The following is a 19,717-nucleotide window of genomic DNA, read 5'->3' as shown; positions in this document are numbered from 1 at the left end:
TGAAAAATAAATAAAAAACCACCTAGAGAGATACTGTGGCCAGGTTATGCAGGTTGTGAGTCCCAGGTCTGCCATTACATCACACTACTTTACCAGAGTCTGCCTTGAATTCACTGCCACTAAATTTACTGCCTCTACCTCCGATTATAAGGGCGAGAGCATAGGGGACTAGTTCCTGTTATACAGGAAAAAAGCAGCTTTCCCATCTCCCATGAAAAAGAACAATATTCCCAGATTTTCAAGCAGAAGTCCCATCTGAGAGCCATGGAGATCAACGTGTAAGAGAAAGGAAGAAAAACCAAATGAAAGGGATGAATGAAGTAATAACTGTGGTCACACACACTTCACTGAGGATGACTAGAGTTATCAATTCAAAAGAGGGAGTTTCATAGAAAGTGCCACTGGAAGAAAACAGATGAGAAGATAATGAGGATGGTAATGGGAAGAGGCTATCATTCCTTTTTTTAATGATTTTTAAAAATAGATTTTTAGAGAGAGAGGGAGGGAGAGAAACATCGATGTGAGAGAGAAGTACCAATCGGATGACTCTTGCACCTCCATGAAATGTGGGGTCGAGCTTGCCACCTGGGCATGTGCCTTGACCAGGAATCGAACTGGCAACCTTTTGGTACACAGGACGATGCCCCATCAACTGAGCCACACTGGCCCGGTGAGTATACCATTCTTTTACCTCCATTTTCTTTATCAAATTCTTAACATGGTTTTAGGCTGGCAAATTCCACAAGCCTCTAACTATACTACCGGAAAGAATAAGTAGTAAAGGCCTTACCCTTCTGTTGGTCACTCATTTCTCTCATGGAAAGTAGGCCCAGGTGACATCGCTTCACTTACTACACTCCCATGGGGGACAAAGTACCTAAAATGCCAATAACTCTGGGATGCTTTTGTCTGTATTTTGGAGGTAATAACACTTGTTTTCATAATATAATTTTATTGTTTTATTAAAATAAGCATATTCACTGGCAAATGGATGTCATCTAAGCTCACAAATTTTTGTTATTTGTAGCCTCTATGATAAATCAACTAAAACTAAACTAAAATTTCCATGTAATTCCTCTAGAGAAATACTATGCACAGGAAAAGTGAACATGGCACAGGGGATTGTGCTGTGTGGCCGAGGAAGTAAGACTGCAAAAGGCAGAGCTCACAAAGCTTGCAAATTAGAGACAACAATCTTGCTACTGAGACTGCTGTCATCAGATCAACATCTCAGGGATCTAGAATCTGCTACAAATACAACAAGTAATATGTCTCGATTACATTTTTTTAGCTAGCATTGTGGTCCATCCTGAATCTAAGTTTTATGTGGGCTTAAAATATCAGATCATCAGAAGCCAGGTCATAGGTTTTTTTTAAAACACTCAAAGCTAACATTCTAAAGGTATGAAATAGTTAGAAAGACCAAATAACTAAAAAATTAGTTTTGTGTTGACTTGAATAGAAATATAGTCATTTAAAATTTTTTTCAAAATACAGAATTAAGACCACTATTGGGTAAGGGCCACATGAGCATATACCAAATACATGATAACTTAGATGACCCCTCTGACATCACATGACAGTGAAAGTTCCTAGTGAGAAAGCTACTTAGAGCTACCATCAAAAAGACGGAGTTGAGCCTTGGACTAAAACACACAGTACTTAAATGAAGTAACACATTTACACATAAAATTATCATTTCACTAGGCTGGGAGGTTATGATGAAACACATAAAATGTTTGCACTTTCAAAAAACAAAAATATCTTCAGATTGCTGATTCTCGACTTTGGTATGTATCAGAATTCCCTGGGAAACTTACTACAAATGCAGGTGCTCAGACCCTATCCCATTGAATTAGAATCTGCTCCAGCATCTCCCCTTTTTTAAACAAATTACCCAGGTTATTCTGACACAAACCACAGTATAAAGTATAAATATTATTTAATCACAGTTCATATGTCAACTAATTTTTTTATATTAACAGTGTAACTGCAATCTTTCCCCCCTCCCCTCTCTCTCTCACACACACACACATACACACACACTTAGTTTTAAAAGTTGAGGTATACAAGATAATTTCAGTAAAGACAATTCCTTTTCTTGGCCAGTGTTAAAAGCCTAGGTGAATTTAATAAACTGGGATAGAAAAGGCAGAGTTGCATAAGGCTATACATTAGTACATTTGGGAAGGTAAGGGACAGAGGAAGATAGAAGTTAAAAAATTCCCTCCTACTAGAATTCTCATTATTGAAAAATGAAAGCATGATGTCACAGTTCTTCCAATTACCTAGTTTTAAAAATTAAAAAAAAACCAACCCTGAGAAACCTTAATGATTTTAAAAGAATTTGCTATAAAGAAGCTCATGGCTGAGTATCTGCTCAAGTAGCACACTCTGTGAGAGAGTAAAAGGTGCTGTGGTAGCAGAGCTCATGCTTCTAATTGTGTCATGGTCAAGAAGCACGAGGAACAGCGATTGTTGCATCTCCAGGTTCAGAAGATCAGGAATTTCACTCCATTACAACACTTAATTAAGGATATTGGAAGGAAAGGCCTTACATGCTGCTATTACTACAAAAGTATCTAAAAGGTATCTACACTGGTAAGAAAGACCCAGAGATCTACCTTTCATACTTATCCAGGATTTAACACTTCTTTTCTACAATGAACTGGAACTTTATATAAATAGTAAAATAAACCCCAAGAGATGGTAAATATTTACCTGGTCCCTGTTGTTGATGTTTGAATAAGGTAACTGTCCAGTCATCAATTCATACAGAACTATCCCAAACGCATATACATCTGATTGAAAGCTATATGGGTTTTTATCTTGCATTCTGATTACTTCTGGTGCCTGTTAGAACATAAAAAGAAAAATATTGTTTATTCTTTTCTTCAACTGAATAAAGATGGAAAATCAAACTATTACTATTCCCAGAAAAATGCTTTTATCATTAAATAACCCATCCAATGTGTAATTAATTCTCTTATTAATGGTCAAAGAAATATAACTGATTAAGAAAGAGTAAAAAATGCCCTGTAAACTCTAAAAGAGGCAGTACTAGCTGGGATTCTTTCTACATTACTAGTGTTTTTATAATTTTAGCAGCCACCCGCTTTTACACAAAATACTGTCATTGCCATTTGAATTCCTCCCTTGACTTACCTATCAAGAATCAGCTCCCATTTCCCATTCCTGATTCAGCAAAGAAATACTATGCCTGTGGGTTGTAAGCTGTTTGGAGCAGTACAGCCATTATGGTGAATGTCTCAGATTTAAGTCTTTCCATTGGTGCAAACGACTCTCAGGGCACTGTACACAACAGTGGTACAATTTCAAGATAGACCAACTCAAATCCCTTTCCTGCCTCCAAAAGTGGCATAAACAGGCAAAGGGTGTCTTATCAGTAAAAGCAATCGGCAATGGGTGGATTCAGTTGAAGATGGTATAAAGAACCTTTTGGCTGCTACTTCTTGCGCAAAGATATGGACCAAATCATATTTGCTACATTTTCACACATTTCAGTCACTGATTTCTTATTGGCTACTTACATGAAATACAACAAATGGCTGGTTCAATATTAGCTTTAAAGAGTTCTTTCACTTTGAATCTTTCGTATTGTTTCATTTGAAAGGAATTAGCGAAATTGCAGGGTATTAATAAATTAATAAACACTTTGTGATAACATTAATTTGATATCAAAACCAGGACTAATTGCAAAAATGGCTGAAAGACCTGGGACAAGAGTCCTGGCTATTGGTCAGAGTGAGGCAGGTGAGACTATCAATAGCACAAGGTAGGCAATAATGGCACTAGCCTCACCTGCAAATCAGCCTCACTTGTACAGCCTTGAACCTTTCTTAAAGTCCATACTACGTCTCAGCCCAATAATACAACATCAGAATCTGGGGGTGCATTATTAGTTTTTAAAGCTCCCAGGTGATTTTAATGTCCAACCAAGGTTGAGGACCACTGATGGAAGATGTGTGGGAGGGAGATCCTGATGAGAGTGAAAGGACAGGAGTGAAGGAGAGGGTCATATCTACTTGTTTTTGTCTTACATTTTACTGATACTGCTTTTCAGTACAAAATAAACCACATTACAACTGTGATGCAATGAACAAGCCCGAATACTGAGAGGCTGGTTATGATACAGGCATAATTTTCAAAGCCAGAACAGAGTTTTTGTGAGGGACAGGGTAATAAATCAATTGAAAATTTGCCTTTAAACTTTAGTTTTACCTCACTGCCTCACTGTTGTTGGCAGATGGCTTGATGAAAAGTTGTATGTCATCTATTTACAAGAAATGCATTATTAATCCTCAGTTAATTTATTGATTTAATTGTAAAACTTTTTTTACACAAAGGTTTCTTTCTCCTCTAAGATATAAATAAGGCTGAGAAGACTACTGTAAATAATTCAGAGAACTATATAACCTTCGTTCTGACCAAACTCTTCTTTCCTAGTCTATGGATATTTTAAGTTTGTTTCTGAAGTCACTATCAACCCAAAAGGATTTATTCAACAATTAAGTGTACTATTGGCTAATCTCTTAAAACTCAGCTTGGTGAAATAAAAAATGAACCCATCTATTCAGGTATCAACAAAAAAAGAAATTAGAAGAAAATATAAAACTTCATGTGTAATAATCTATTGAGGTTTCAGAGAAAGGATAAACCTGAAGACCTGACTGAGCCTCTCCTATACTAATTAAAATAAACACACCTCTGAAACATGTATCAATTGTTTCTTTATAATTTTAATGCTTTTGCAATATCAGTACTTTAAAATCTGCTGCCCCCACTTCTTAGGATACTGCTGCCATCTTTTTTTTACAAAGTGTGTGCCTTAAAGGGCCTGAGATCTGCATTACAATTATTAATTAGTCTCTTGTTTTTAATTATTTATTAGAACAGCTAAACATATAGTAAAGAAAAATTCATGCTAGCTCTAATGCCTGAATCTTAGAAATAGAAGTGGCGTTAGAAATCCATGAGTGCAGCCCAACATTAAAGATGGAGACTTGGAGGAGGTTAGAAAAGGTGCAGGTAAGAGTCACACAGAGCATTAGCGTACACACCACCTAACTCTTAAGTCCAATCTCCCTCCCACCTTGCAGCTTGCCCTAATTTCAGTTACTACTGCAAGAAGTCATAGCTCAATTTAACCCTAGGCTTATCTTGACTAATTCAGAATCCTACCTTGCAATTCCCTTCCTGAGAGTTCAAAGAATTTAGGCAAAGGTGGCTTTGAAAGCCCCTTGCAGCTTTTCTGTTTCCAGCAGGGTGTCCCAAGTGCAGGTTCTGTTATTAAAAACTGCACTAATAGTTTTGGGACACCCTGTATTCAGCTTAGAGCAGCAGTTTTCAAACGTTTTGGTCTCAGTACTCTTACAGTCTTGAAAATTACTGAGGACCCCCCAAGGAGATTATGCAGATTATATCTGTGGATAAATAATCATATTAAAACAACTGAGAAACTACTAAAATATTTATTAATTCATTTAAATAATAAAACAGCAACCAGTAAATGCTAACACAAATCATGCATTTTTAATGAAAAATAACTATATTTCCAAGAAGAAAAAAAACTTTAGTGAGAAGACCAGTCCTGAAATTCTCTGTTTGGTTGAACAGTAGCCAGTTTGGGTTAATATACATTTGCTTCTGCATTTAATCTGTTGTGATGTGTATGAAGAACAATCTGGTCTTACACAAGGATGACCTTGGGGACTTTTAAAAGGGTCTTGGGGCCCCTTTTGAGAACTACTGGCTTAGAGAGTGACTCCTAGACTGCCCTGTTCATAGCCTGCTGAAGGTAACTGCACAGATGTTTTGGTTCCCTTCTTTCATATGTTCTTTCTTCTTTTTTACAAAGTAGAAACAGGAATAAAGAGAGAAAGAGCGAGCTATGCAGGGCAGCACAAAGCTGACAGTGTTAAAAATCTACCTCTCATATTTTTGCCTCTCCTTTTCCAGGTGCCCCATAATTATATGGTTCTTTCTAGTGTAAAGAAAGTAACTTTCCAATTTAGGCTTAAATAAGACTGTGAAACAGCCTCTCCCTCTTTTTTTTTTTTTTTTTTTTAAATTAACTTTTTCAGAGAGAGGAAGGGAGGGGGGGAGAGAAAGAGAAACATTTATGGGAGAGCCCTCATGCATACTGGGGATGGATCTGCAACCCAGGCACGTGCTCTGACAGGGAATCAAACCAGCAACCTTTTTGTGCTCGGGAAGACGCCCCACCGGCTGAGCCACACTGGCCAGGGCAAACAGCTTCTCTCTTAAAAAGAGGAGTTCTCTTCACAAACCTTAATAATGGCTGCAGATCACACCTGCTTAAATTGCATACTTTTTTTAAAACAGTATAAGGAACATTTGGAACAAAAAATATTCTAGAGACAATTTAAATAAACGTATTTAAAAATACATAATTTTGAAAGATACTGAAACTAGTTTCATAATATTCTTTTTGCAGATAAACAAAAAAGTTAAGATCTATTTACATAAATAATAAGATCAACGTTGACTTTTGTGAATACTGGGAACTATGAAAACACTATAGTTAGACTTTCAATGACTTTCTAGTACTCCGCAGCATCTCAGGGTCCAAAAAATTAATGGAAAAAAGCCTCAATTCTTACCATCCACAAGATGGATCCAGACAACTGTTCAAACTGATGGGACCCACTCCATCGAGATTTCACTGTGGCTAGGCCAAAGTCACCTATTTTTACTGTGAGGTCTTCATGAAGAAAGATATCTGTGGTGCAGTAAGTAAAGGAAAACCATAGATCTCACTTTCCTGTCAGAGCAAGCATCACAAAAAATTTAGGTAAGAGATATAATTTCTGTAATTCTGTAATGTTAATGAGGTCTATTTAGGCCTGAATAACCTGCTTTTAAGGTTTTTAGGGGTTTGACATGTAGCAGAATGAGGTGAGATGCTTTCCTAAGATTATGGGAGATCCTGAAACTTCCTCACAGGATTTCAGCAACATAGGCACAAATATCCTGCAGGCACTGTTGGCTCTTCACTGGAATGAGGGTGGATGGCAGACGGGATCTTAATCTGAGTTTATGGAAGATGAAAAATTGTTTTTCTCACCTCATGTTATTTGTAACTTAGAGCCTTTAGTTACATCTTAACTACTGCTGAGCAAGGTCAGAGTGCCAACAGAAACTAGCAGATAGCTACAAAACTTCCTGTTTTATAGTGCTGATAGTAAGGAAGCAATCAAAAAGAGCCCTGCTACCATAAAGATCCGATAGATTTTTATTGTAATGCTCAATCATTCAGAAACCAAAAGCAGGTTGTAGTACCTTGCTCTACTACACTCTCATGCAAACCCATTTATTAATTCTCTTTACAGTACATTGAACTTAGCATGAAACTGTTTTTACATAATGTGAAGACAAAATGCAGAAGAAAAGTCAGGATGTTTTCAAACTTCGCAGACAAATTTCAGGAAGGATACTATTACTCTTGAGGTCTCTGTGGATGATTGACTTGGCGTGTAAGTAACTGAAAAACAAAACATCATTTTAACCTGAGTAGGGCTAAAGACTCTGGCCTCAAAATTTCTAAAACATATTTAGGGGTATAAATAAAGATGTATTTTGAATCATGATACAACTGCAAACTGTACAATGTGATTAACTCCTTCATATAAGAAATATTAAAATAGACTGTGAATGAATTTAGGATTAGAGGAACATATTATTACTAATATGGTACAGCCCAAATCTTGTTTTCTATGAAAAGACTTTACTTTATCTTTTACTATTTACCAATACAAACCTTTTGCTCCAGTCAAGCCTATTTATCCATGTCCTTTGTACCTTAAACACCCCCTCCCCCGTTCCACCCCCAAATTAGCTTTCATTCTATTCTCCGCCTATCCATGCCTATCCTTGAAGGCTGAACATACGTTCTAACTACTGAGCGACCTTTCCCATGACTGACTTAGCTGCAAGTGACCTTTCACTGCTCAGTTACACAGAGATCACTGTAACAGCCTGATTCACGTGTTTATCTGCCTCTGTTCGATTTCTACTTAGAATGTAAAACTCTACTAGAATATGGAAGTTTAACCGATAAAACCATTCTTAAAGGTAGTATTAATATATTCTTAAAATACCTACTTAAAACTAATGAGTAGCAAACTTCCTCAATAATAGCTTTAGTTGAGTTCATTGAGGGAAAAGAGCTGCGCCAACTTATTTCTGTTTATCCCCAGTGCCAAGTACAGTGCGTGGCATAAGGTAAGTATTCAAAACACATCAGTTGAGTCAACTACACTGAGATGCATATAATGTCCTAGTCAAGGTTATCTTTCTTCATTTAATGCTGGAGAAAAGAGCTATATAAGACTCCTGAAACTTGACAATGACCATTAGGAAATAAGTTTTGCCTTAAAATGAGATTATAATATCACTGTTAAAAATAGGTCTGCAAATCATTAAGCTTATAATTTACGCTTTCCCATCTTCATTTAAACTTCCACATCCTTCCAGAGAATAAAATTTTGAAACTTTTTTTCAGATAAAATTTTCGTTTTAAATTAGTTTATACAAAGTAGCCCCTTCTCCAATTACTCTCTCACTTCACACTGTTTATTTCCTTTATAGCTTTCACTACAATCTAAAATTATCTTGTCATCATGGCTTTTTAGGCCTAGTGTCATTTTACAACACAAAAGTCTACTTAGAACCCAGAAGTTCTGCAGTGACAAAGAAAGGTAAAAACATATAAAAAAAAACGGGTCTCAGTCTAAAGTGTTTTCTAGAGGGGAGACCTTGTCTGCATTAGAAGGGGATGAATGATGGCAGTGGTGGTGAAGCTCCGTGCTTCCGCCAGGGGGCTGGTGTTCAGTTCACAGAAGGTGTTAGTGTTTGAAGAGGTTCTGTCTCCTTTGAAATAAAAACAACGGACGAGTGGTTCATGTGAAAACACAGCAGCATGATGAAGTGACAACAAAGGAAGATAAAGGTGTTCCTGATGGATTCTGTCAATCTTTCCAACAAATCTAATACAAAGAAATACAGCAAGAATAAGGTAGACAGAAATATAATAGAGGGCTGAGGAGAGAAAGTTTCTCCCCAAGAAAGTACTAGATAACTAATAAGACATAAATTTGATTGCTGAGCTAGCGATACAACCGTAGAAGTTGTTTGGCATAAACTATTACAGGTCAAAGTTGCATATAGCTGCAACTTGAAATAACATTATCTTATCCTTTGCAATCCTTTATTGTTTAAAACTTTGCTTTCCTAACTTTTATCTCATTTAATAAATTTCTTTCTGTAACATCTCTATAACAAAAACAGCAAAGGAACAGAAATCCAGGTCTATGTAATAGAAGGTTGGGGGGAAAAAGGGACTCGAATTCCCTAGCTGAAAAAATAGGGTGAAAATCATACCCCGCCCCCCACGTAATATAATGTCCCAGAGGAATTACTACACAGAGTGACACTGGAACATAATTTCCTAAGCACCTACCAGTTATAACCAAGATGCCAAAAAACACATAACTGGTTGAGGGTAGAAAAGGAAACAAGAATAAATAAACTTTACTTTCCGCAGATGATGCACAAGTCTAGCCATATCTTAAGGTAATTAAATTACCTCCTTCTTTTCTAAGATGTTAATGAGAAACTTACAGGTTTACAAAAGTAGTAGGAAAGAAAACACATATGCTATAAACTAAATGAATACCACTCTCGATAGGTTTCTCTTAGGAGTCTCCTTCCTTGAAGAAAAAAATGTCTATCTAATCTTAAAGCTGGGAAATGATCTAGTAAAATCTGTTCTCTATGCTGCTTCTTTCAAACTCTTATCCAAGATTCAGCTTTGCAACGTTCTTTTTAGAGCATAATATGAAGCCCCTAAAATAAATACAGTGCTCTAGACCTGATGTGACCAACACACTAGAGGGAGGCTCTCTTCTCCCTTTTCCCCTTGAATGTAAGAAACTCCTCAGAGAAGACAGGTGGTAAGCTCCTGTCATTGGTCTTGGTAATGATTTGTTTTGGGTTTGACAAACAAAAGCAAAAATAAACAAGTGGGATTACAAACAACTAAAAATCTTCTTCAATGCAAAGGAAACTTCCACCAAAATGATAAGGCAACCTACCATGAGGAGAAAATACTTGCAAATCACATATCTGATAAGGGGATATCCAAAAAAATACATAAAACTCTTACAACTCAATAGCAAAAAAACTTGAAACAATTCAACTTAAAAAATAGACACTTTTCCAAAGAAGGCATACAGATGAAGGTACATGAAAAGATGCTCAACATCACTACTCATCAGGGAAATGCAAATCCAAACCACAGTGAGACATCACCTCCCACCTGTTAAAAAGGCTATTATCAAAAAGACAAGAAACAACAAATGTTGGTGAGAATGTAGAGAAAAAAAGAATCCTCATGCACTACTATGGGAACATAAATAGATGCAGTCCCAATAAAAATCAATACAGTGGTTCTCAAAAAACTAATAGAATTACCATATGATCGAGCAGCCCCACTTCCGGGTATATATCCAGGTGAATCTCTATTAGGATACAGATGTCTGAGAGAGACCTGCAACCTCATGCTCACCGCAGCATTCTTCAGAACAGCCCAATCTGACCCAGGTCTTAAAAGGACCACTCTGGCTGCTGTGTTGAGAAGAAACTGAAGGTGGTAAAGGTGGAAGCAGGCACTACCCAGGCAGGAGCTAATGGTGGCTCGCATCAGAATGATAGGAGAGCAGATGATGAGAAGGTGTAAGACTGCAGATCTAGTTTAGAGATAGGGCCGGCAGGAGCTGATAGAAGACTGGTTATGTAATGTGAGAAAGAGAGGAGGCAAAGGTAATTACAAAATGTTAGACTAAGTGGCTGAAAGAACAGAGCTGCCAACTACTGAGATGAAAAGAAGGTACGAAGAGTGAGTACCAACAACTCTCCTGGGCAGCTTTACTGTAAGTGGAAGAGGAATGAGGTGAGAGCTGGAAAGGGAAGTGGGACCAAGGGAGCAGCCTCTACAACTTTTGTATTATGAAATGTATAAGCACAGAGAAAAGCTGAAAGAATGGTACAACCACCCACCAGATGCCTTCCACCTAGATTCAACAATTATCAATACTCTCCCAAAAGTGCATTATAAGAAAAATGTTTTAAAATGGAAGTCCAGTAGAAAAGAAAAACCTGATGATGAATGGGGGAGTCTATCTGCTCAAAAAACACAAGTGAGTAGGGAAAAGGGATGGGATCTAGTGCACAAACTGGAAGGACTGGCTTTTACTCTTAGTGATAAGGCAGAAAACAGCATGCATGTCGGCAGGTGGGTTAATGTGATGGTGCGTGCTTCTAGTTCTCTTAGTGAAGCGGCACGCTGACTGTTCTGGGAGAAGAGGTGCTGGAGACTGGAGGGCAGGCGGTACAGCAGTGTCTAGCAGAGGAGCCAATGAACTATGGAACTGAAAGCATGACCGCTATAAGGCATCAAGGGCCCACTTGGGGCTGTTGAAAGAACTGACTAAAATGGAGCAGCAGCGCGGTGTAAAAGGTTAAGGGAGTGCACTCTAGAGCCTAAGTGCCCGGGGCAAGTTACTTAACCTTTCTATATCCTAGTTTCTTCATCAGTAAAATGAGGCTAATAATAGGATCTATCTCACAGGGTTGCTGAGGTTTAAATGAGGCTATATGTATATAAAGTACACAGAACAATGCCTGGCACATAGTAAGTACTATAATTGCTAAATACATCACTGTATAAAAACCACAGAGCATAGTGGTATTAAAAAAAGAGGGAGAGTGTGAGTTACCAGTACGTAGCAGAGCTGGGGTCAGAACCTAGTATTTATTGACCAGTAAAGATATTTAAAGTAAGAGTGAGTGAAAAAAGGCAACACCACGATGATTCCATATTTAAAAACAGCAACAAGAAACCACTATATATAGTATTAAAATAACAAATTCTGAAAGAACACACAATCAATGGTAATTACTGGTAAGTCTCTCTTGATGGTAGATTACTTGGTGGTTACTAATGTTTGTTTACATTTTCTGATTATGTATTTCTTTATAAGTTTTATTTTGAAATTAAGAAAAACTGCAACAAAGGATAATGTAGAATCACTCATATTCTTACCATAATCAAATGTGTAAACTTTTTACACATTTTGCCTCCTGTTCCCCACCTCCAGTTTATACTTGTAAAAAGGTTATGAAAGTAAAATATATCTTTTTTATTAAAAAGACATAAACAATTAGAATGTTACAGGTAAACCTAAAACACTTCTGCTTCACAGCTGCCCCCATCCTGACCCCTTTTGCCATTCCCGGAGACAAACATTACTGAGCTTGGTGTGTGCCTTCTAATCCTATTTTTTAATACTTTTTCATATAAATATATGCACGACTTAAAAAACCCCAAATATAAAAAGTGTTGTTTTTAAAATATTAAGTGGTTTCATGCTACAGCTAGCTTTTCTTACTTGATGTATTTTAAAGCTGATGTTGATACACACATAATTCCTTTCTGCCGTATACTATTCCCTTGTACACATGCCAATATTTTATCTATCCAGTCCTCTACTGATGGCCATTATGTTTCCAACTTTCCACTATTAATGTGTTTTCCTATAATACGATTCTTCCTATACACATCTTTTGGAACAAAAACTTGTGTTTCTTGGGGGTAGAACACTTATTTTCTGTTTCAACAGATACTTCCAAAACACTCCCAGGGTGGCTGGTTGCATCAGGCCTGTCCCAGTAAACAATTCCTCTAATTTTTACCAACGTGTGATCTTGTAAGAATACAGGCATTTGTTCAATTCCAATGGGTAAAAAAATAGTATCTCTTTGTTTAGTTTGCATTTTTCTGATTATCAGCATCCTCGTTTTTGTTTTTATCCACCAAAAAATCATATTCGCTATATTTTTTGATCAGAGTTATTTTCAATCATTAATACATGCTCACCATCTTTCAGCTTCAACTCATGTGATCTTTAAGTAGATTTATTTATGAGTAAAGGGGGCATACCCTTCATTATTTTTATAAAAAGTAAATCGTGAGGTTTCATCCCCAAATTATTATTATTTATTTATTCTTTAAAATATATCTTTATTGATTTCAGAGACAGGAAAGGAGAGGGAGAGAGATAGAAACATCAATGATGACAGAGTCATTGATCGAGCCTGCAACCCGGGGATGTGCCCTGACCGGGAATCGAACCCCAATTGCCTGGATCCTAGGTCGACGCTCAATCGCTGAGCCACGCCCGGCCGGGCCCCAAATTATTTTTATTTGCCTTATATTCAGAATATAACACTTCTGTGAGTATAATGCCAGACCACAACTTTCTCTTTGTGCCTCCTTGATTTAACATTTAGTAAAGTTTCTAATAAAGCTAAGTTAAAAATTATACCATAAATATTATACTGACATTAAAGGTCCTGCAAAGAAATGACACAATGAATTTGACCATTCCTGAACTTTCTTTAGTAACAATATTCTTGAAATATCGTGGCCCTTAGGCTGAATCAATGACTGTCAGGTGAGAAGCTGATGAACATACTATATGAACCTTGATTTCTATGAGTAAGTCTGTAGTTATCTACCATTTGAATAGCTCTGCTCTCTTCAGGTAAAATCTAGGAATCAGAAATGATCATTCATTGAGTTCTGTCCGAAGACAGAATCACACAGGAAAAATGTCACCTATCCACTATCTGCTTATATTCTGTACGCAAATAAAGGCGACACATTTGAGAGTCCTAATGATTTAACTTTCCTAATGACTAAAGGTTTTATCTTATGAGTGACTGCAACCCCAGCACTGAGGTTGGTATACCCATGCAATGAGTTCAGATGCTCTTATTCTGCTTATGCCCTGGGACTTTAAAATACATTCTGGAAAGTAGTCAGAAAGATCAGTTTCAACAGCACCTGGAAAACATTCACATTCAAGAGGCAGACTATTTTGAAATGAGGGCTTTGCAAAAGCATATTATTAACGGCCATTTAAATAATGTATGGACGTGTGAAATGATGGTGGAGGACATGAGAGAAGGAACCAAACACTTGAAAGTTTAAATAACTGCAAAGGATGTCATTTCCAGTATACTATAAACATCAATATTTTAACTATTTTTTGTTATTGGAAAGTTTCTTTTAAAGCATCTGATCTGTTTTTGTTTCATGGATAGAAAAATCTTCTTTTATTGCTGAGGAAACTGACAGTTTTTTTGGGGGAAGGGGTATCTCTTCTTGCTTTGTGTTTATTTCTAGTTGCCTTCTCCCCAACCCCCATTTGTTTTGGTCTCTCTCATTGGCATCAGAGATTTTCCCTCTGATGTCTGAGGTGAGCCAGAGGTAATCTGTCTTACTCAGACTGCATGAGGAACTAAAAAGCTGTCTGAGAGCTTTAGCAAATAGATGGGCTGCTTGTTTTTGAATTTCCCTGTACAGTGATCTAGGTGGAATCCCTGATGTCACCACCTTTGGGTCTTTCCTCTTGGCTGGTAAGATTCTTCACAGAAGACTCTTCCAACGTCTTGTGTGAAGGAGAAGGTCTGGCTGCTCGCATTCTGGGAACCAATGAAAAGAGAGTGCGAGGAACTCTCCATTCATCATTCAATAAGCAGTCATTCAGTCCCTGTTTCTAGTAATGTATCCATGTCCACATTCCCAGTCCAGACATATTTTTCTCTCTCTACAAAATAAACGTCCAGTCTACCACCAGGGTAGGGACGGGGCCGCCATCCAGAGCACAGAGCAGGAGATGAGATTTTTGAGAAGCTTTTCAGACAGGCCTTTTCATTTATGCCCTTTCCCTCCTTGGGAGATACCCAATTCCTGAGACTTTTGAAGATTCTGTGGTATAAATCAAGTTAGCTTTCATTTCCCCATTGCCAACTAATGATTTAGTTTTTCTGGGTCTACTAAGTCCATGATTACTTCTCCATCTGCTTTCTAGCTTTTAAAATGTTGTTGACATTATTTCCTTCCTTTGTTTTATTTCCAACCTTATATGTTGATGCTTAAGAAACAATCCTTTACTATAGTTTTAGTGGAGTTTCAGAAGATAGCATAAATCTCTCACCTTATCTGAATCTTGCACAGACATTTTATTTATTAACTTTATTGTGGTAAACTATATATAGCATAAAATTTCCCATTTTAACCATTTTTAAATGTACAATTCAGTGGCACTAGGTAAAGTCCCAATGTTGTGCATCTACTACCATCTATTCAAAATTTTTCATTACCCCAAAATTCATTTCTTTTTTTTTTGAATTTCTTTGAGCAGTGTTTTATCCTTCTGGATACTATGGAAATAGAATTTTTTCTTTTTAATTAATTATTTTTAAAATTAAATTGGTTAGGGTAACAATGGTTAATCACACTATATAAATTTCAGGTGTACAACTTTACAATATGACATCTGTACACTCTATTGCGTGCTCACCACCTGAGGTCTGGTCTCCTTTCGTTGCCTTGTATCTGACCCCCTTTACCCTCTTCATCCCCTATCGCCCCCTTTCCCCCTGGTAACCACCACACACAGCCATGTGCTACATTCATAACCAGGGATACTCATTATATAGTGAGTGTTACTTAAAATGTAAGCAAAGTATTTCGAAGGAGATAAATAGACCGCAAAGGTCTACACTTATAGATTCCAAACTGGAAGCAATGGAAAAATATTGCCCCTTCACTGACTATCCCACAGACTAGAAAACTATTCCAATTTGATAGTGTTCTTCTCTACTGTCATCTTGTCTTAATCAATACCGGCATTTGACTGCCCCATCACTGTTTCGAAAAATAATTTTTATTACTATTCTTTGCTACCTCTCTTTATAGCAAAAGCCCTTCCTCCCTGCTATACTTTTATTACTTTGTTGACTAGTTTTCCTTTTATTGACATTTCTCAATTTTGGTATAAGCAGGATTTGGCTTCTCTTTTTTCTAAAAGGTAAACTTAATAATACTGAGTTATTTCTCCTTCATTTTTTTATTTCACAGATATGTACTGAGTACCTATCATAGGCCAGGCCCTGTTCCAGGCATTAGGGATAAAACAATGAACAAAACAAAGCCCCTGCTCTCATACAGCTTCTATTCTAGTGGGAGTGACAGGTAATAAACAACTATGTCATATGGAACTGGGTGTTAAAAATACAAAAACAAAGATCAGGTATAGAGAGTGACAGGGAAGGGTAGGGACGTTAGTTATATAAGGCAGCGATTTTTAACTGTTTTCATCTCAGGGCACACATAAACTAACTACTAAAATTTTTTGGCACAAAAAAAAATATTTTCAGCTGATCTGACAAAAAAATAGGTGTCATTTTGATTTATTCACACCAGATGGCTATTGTTATTTTTTTACCTGACAATCTAAGGGAAAACAGAAAGAGTCAGGTGTTGCATGTTTTAAATTTCTTGCGGCACACCAGCTGAAAATTGCTAATATAAGGTGATAAGGAAAGGCTTCTTTTAAAAGGTAACATTTGAACAAAGACACGGGGAGCAGCTCTGTGGATATGTGTGGCATGAGTATCCCAAAGAGAAAATAACAAGTAGAAGGCCCTGAGGAGGGTGCGTGTGTGGGGTGAGGGCTGGAGAATAAGCTTTGTCTTTTTCTCAATGCTTACTATTTTTGCCATTGTTTACTCTTCATAATATTTTAATATAACCTTTCGGATTTGAACAGATTCAGATTCTGGCCTATAGTAAATTTTATAAAGTTATTTTTTATCTTTTAAATTACAGAGCATAATTCAGTGGATATAAACAATCCAACTTAAAATCCTCTAAAAGGATCAGAATACAGATTTTCATTTTACTTTATTATGTGCAAATGACTATTTTGCAATAGAAAATATGGGCACTTGGAGAAAATAATTTGAAAGGATAACTAACAATTATTTTATATACTTCTATAACTGCTAATGATTTTTTAGTAGTCTTTTTGTTTTCTGAACCATTACTGCTTAGCTACATTACTGCATGCAAACCCTAAGTTTGTAGTCACATACTTATTATCAAATACTTTGTATGTTTTGAAGACTGTAGTACAGACTATTTTATTTCTTAGCATCATATTGCAAGTGTCCATATGCTATCAGGCAGTAATTTAAAAAGCAATCCAAAAGATTATTATCTAAAATCTTTCAAACACCCTCAATGGTCTTCAAAAATAATTTACAAGAGGTTTAACAGAATGGAACTTACTCCATGCCCTGTGCAGTCTGCCGTGCAATATCTATAAGTTTGATCATCTCGAACTTGGTCTCAATGATGTGGAGATGGTGATATAAGCTGGAGCCCTCACACCACTGGGTAACAATTGCCAACTGTGGCTTTGTTGAATAGCCCATGAAGAGTAGAATATTCACATGTCGAGTTTTCCTACAAAAAGAAATGTGACAGCAAACGTCAGCAAATCTTAAAAAAGAGGCCAAAGCGGTCTACTTATCAGTAAGATGTCAGAAAAAGGTATTTTTTTAAAAAGCGGTCTACTTATCAGTAAGATGTCAGAAAAAGGTATTTTTTTAAAAAGGCAAAAGAAGGATAAATTTTTAAGAGACTTTAATAATTATCTAGTTTAACATTCTACTCTTTTCAGAAATATCTTTTTAAATATAGCAGACAGGCAATGAGAGGTTGCTTAAATACCTTCAACTACGGGAAGCTCACCACTGAGGCTAAAGCGTATTCCTCCCCTCCCCTTTTTAAAGTGGTCCTAGTTTTAGAAAGTTTTTTTGGGTTGAGAAAAAATCATTTTCCTACAACTTCCCCACTGGTTTCCTGTTCTACTTTCTGCAATAAGAGTCTGTACCCTCTAGAATGTAACAGCCTTCTATGGACCCAATATCCTCAGTTCTGTTGATTACTTTCCCCCCTAAGTTACAGTTCTAGAATCATCCCCATCTAAGCTGTCCCTGCCTAAATGTACTCCAGTTTGTTAATGTTCCTCAAACTCCAGGGCATGATACAATCTCTAACTGTGTTCTGATAAGATTAGAATTCTGAGAGTACTATTTCCATAAGTGGAAGTATTACTTCTCATAATCAGAGCTCTACATTTCCATTAGTTCACTCTAGGCTTAATCCACCTATCAGCTGTACAATATAACACTGCACATCACTTAAAAGAATATGGTTAAAGACAAAATATTCTCAAACTTTGCTTTATGCACTTAGAGTAAGTCTTTATATCTAACAGCGGTGCCCATTGGAAAACAGAAGTTAAAGAAGATAATGTCGCCCAGCCGGCAACGGCTCAGTGGTTGAGCATTGACCTAGGATCCAGGAGATCGCGGTTTGATTCCTGGTCAGGGCACATGCTCGGGTTGTGGGCTTGATCCCTGGTTGGGGGTGTGCAAGAGGCAGTTGATCAATGACTCTCTCATCATTGATGTTTCTCTCTCTCTCTCCCTCCCTTCCTCTGTCTGAAATCAATAAAGATATATATATATATATATTTTTAAAAAACAAGATAACGTCTCTGGAAAACAATAATTCACACTAACTCACCTGAGTACTCCTACTTCATTTTTGAAGGCCTGTAACTGCTGAGGTGTGGGTGCTGTCACATTCAACATTTTCACTGCCACATCACCTAAAAGGTAATTGTCATTCCAAATGTCATTCTGGTTTTTTAAATTAAAAAATATTAAAAAAACTCTTGGGTATTTTCACTAATTACCACAGCGTTAAGTCCACACCACTATTAAATTGCTTTATGGTGTAACTTAACAATAAATTATATCATACCTTCCTTAACTGCATTAATTTTCTAAGGATAAAAACTAAACTAACAATGATTCTCTTACAGCGGCATTTCAAAACATCAATCCAAAAAAATAGCCAACTTGTTTTTCCCCTGGGAATTTAGTTTAACCAATTAAGGACCCATGGTATTTTCCTGGTTATTTAACAATATTAAATTAGACACATTTACTAACTGTTAAAACTACAAATGACAGGCCCAATGGAGCTTGGCTGAAATAGAAAACTACAAAACTTCTTTATCAGAGTAGTTAACATTTTTTTTCAGATCTATAGATGACTTGTTGCTTTGCTTAGGAAAGTTATTAAAACTGTAATCATTATTTTTAAAAAACTTTATGTTGCCCAGCTGGTGTTGGCTTAGTGGTTGAGCATCAACCCATGAACCAGGAGGTCATGGTTCGATTCCTGGTCAGGACACATGCCCAGGTTGCGGGCCTGATTCCCAGTGCAGGAGGCAGCCTATCTCAATGATTCTCTCACATCATTAATGTTTCTCTCTCTCTCCCTCTCCCTTCCTCTGTTGGAAATCAATAGAAACATATTAAAAACCTCCCGCAACTTTATGTGAAACAGGTAGAACTCAAACTGCCAGTGGGTGTGTAAATTGGTACAACCACTTGAAACATTGTTGGCAGTACCTACTAAAATGGAACATATGCATATCCAGTGGCCCACAATTCTTTCCTAGGTATATACCCAGCAAAAATGAACACAAATGTTCACCAAATGATGTGAACGCACTAAGAATATTCACAGAAGCAGCATTTGTAATAGGCACAAACTGGAAACTATTCAAATGCTCATCACACAGTACATAGAAAAAGGAATCGTTTTATGGAATACTATATAAAGCATGAATGATCTACAACTACATACAACAATATAGATAAATCTTATAAACAACGTTGAGTG

General features: G+C 36.8%; 1 protein-coding gene across 3 annotated transcripts in view; it reads right to left on the bottom strand.

Moving 5' to 3' along the window:
- BRAF (B-Raf proto-oncogene, serine/threonine kinase) overlaps positions 1–19,717 on the bottom strand; it is a 109,780-nt gene that overhangs the window by 13,872 nt on the left and 76,191 nt on the right. For 2 of the 3 annotated variants that reach the window (XM_087820978.1, XM_016205092.2), the window contains 5 exons: positions 18,548–18,632; positions 17,243–17,419; positions 7,479–7,525; positions 6,645–6,763; positions 2,722–2,853 (listed from right to left, as the gene is read on the bottom strand). In XM_087820978.1, the coding sequence (XP_087677104.1) occupies positions 2,722–2,853; positions 6,645–6,763; positions 7,479–7,525; positions 17,243–17,419; positions 18,548–18,632 (560 nt within the window). Of the gene's footprint in view, positions 1–2,721; positions 2,854–6,644; positions 6,764–7,478; positions 7,526–7,860; positions 9,030–17,242; positions 17,420–18,547; positions 18,633–19,717 lie in introns of those variants that run through there. The other variant, XM_016205094.2, reaches the window with a different exon arrangement.

This window comes from Miniopterus natalensis, chromosome 10 (assembly GCF_054644295.1).
Source record: "Miniopterus natalensis isolate mMinNat1 chromosome 10, mMinNat1.hap1, whole genome shotgun sequence".
Classification (NCBI taxonomy): Eukaryota; Metazoa; Chordata; class Mammalia; order Chiroptera; family Miniopteridae; genus Miniopterus; species Miniopterus natalensis.
This window is presented reverse-complemented; position numbering and strand designations above follow the sequence as displayed.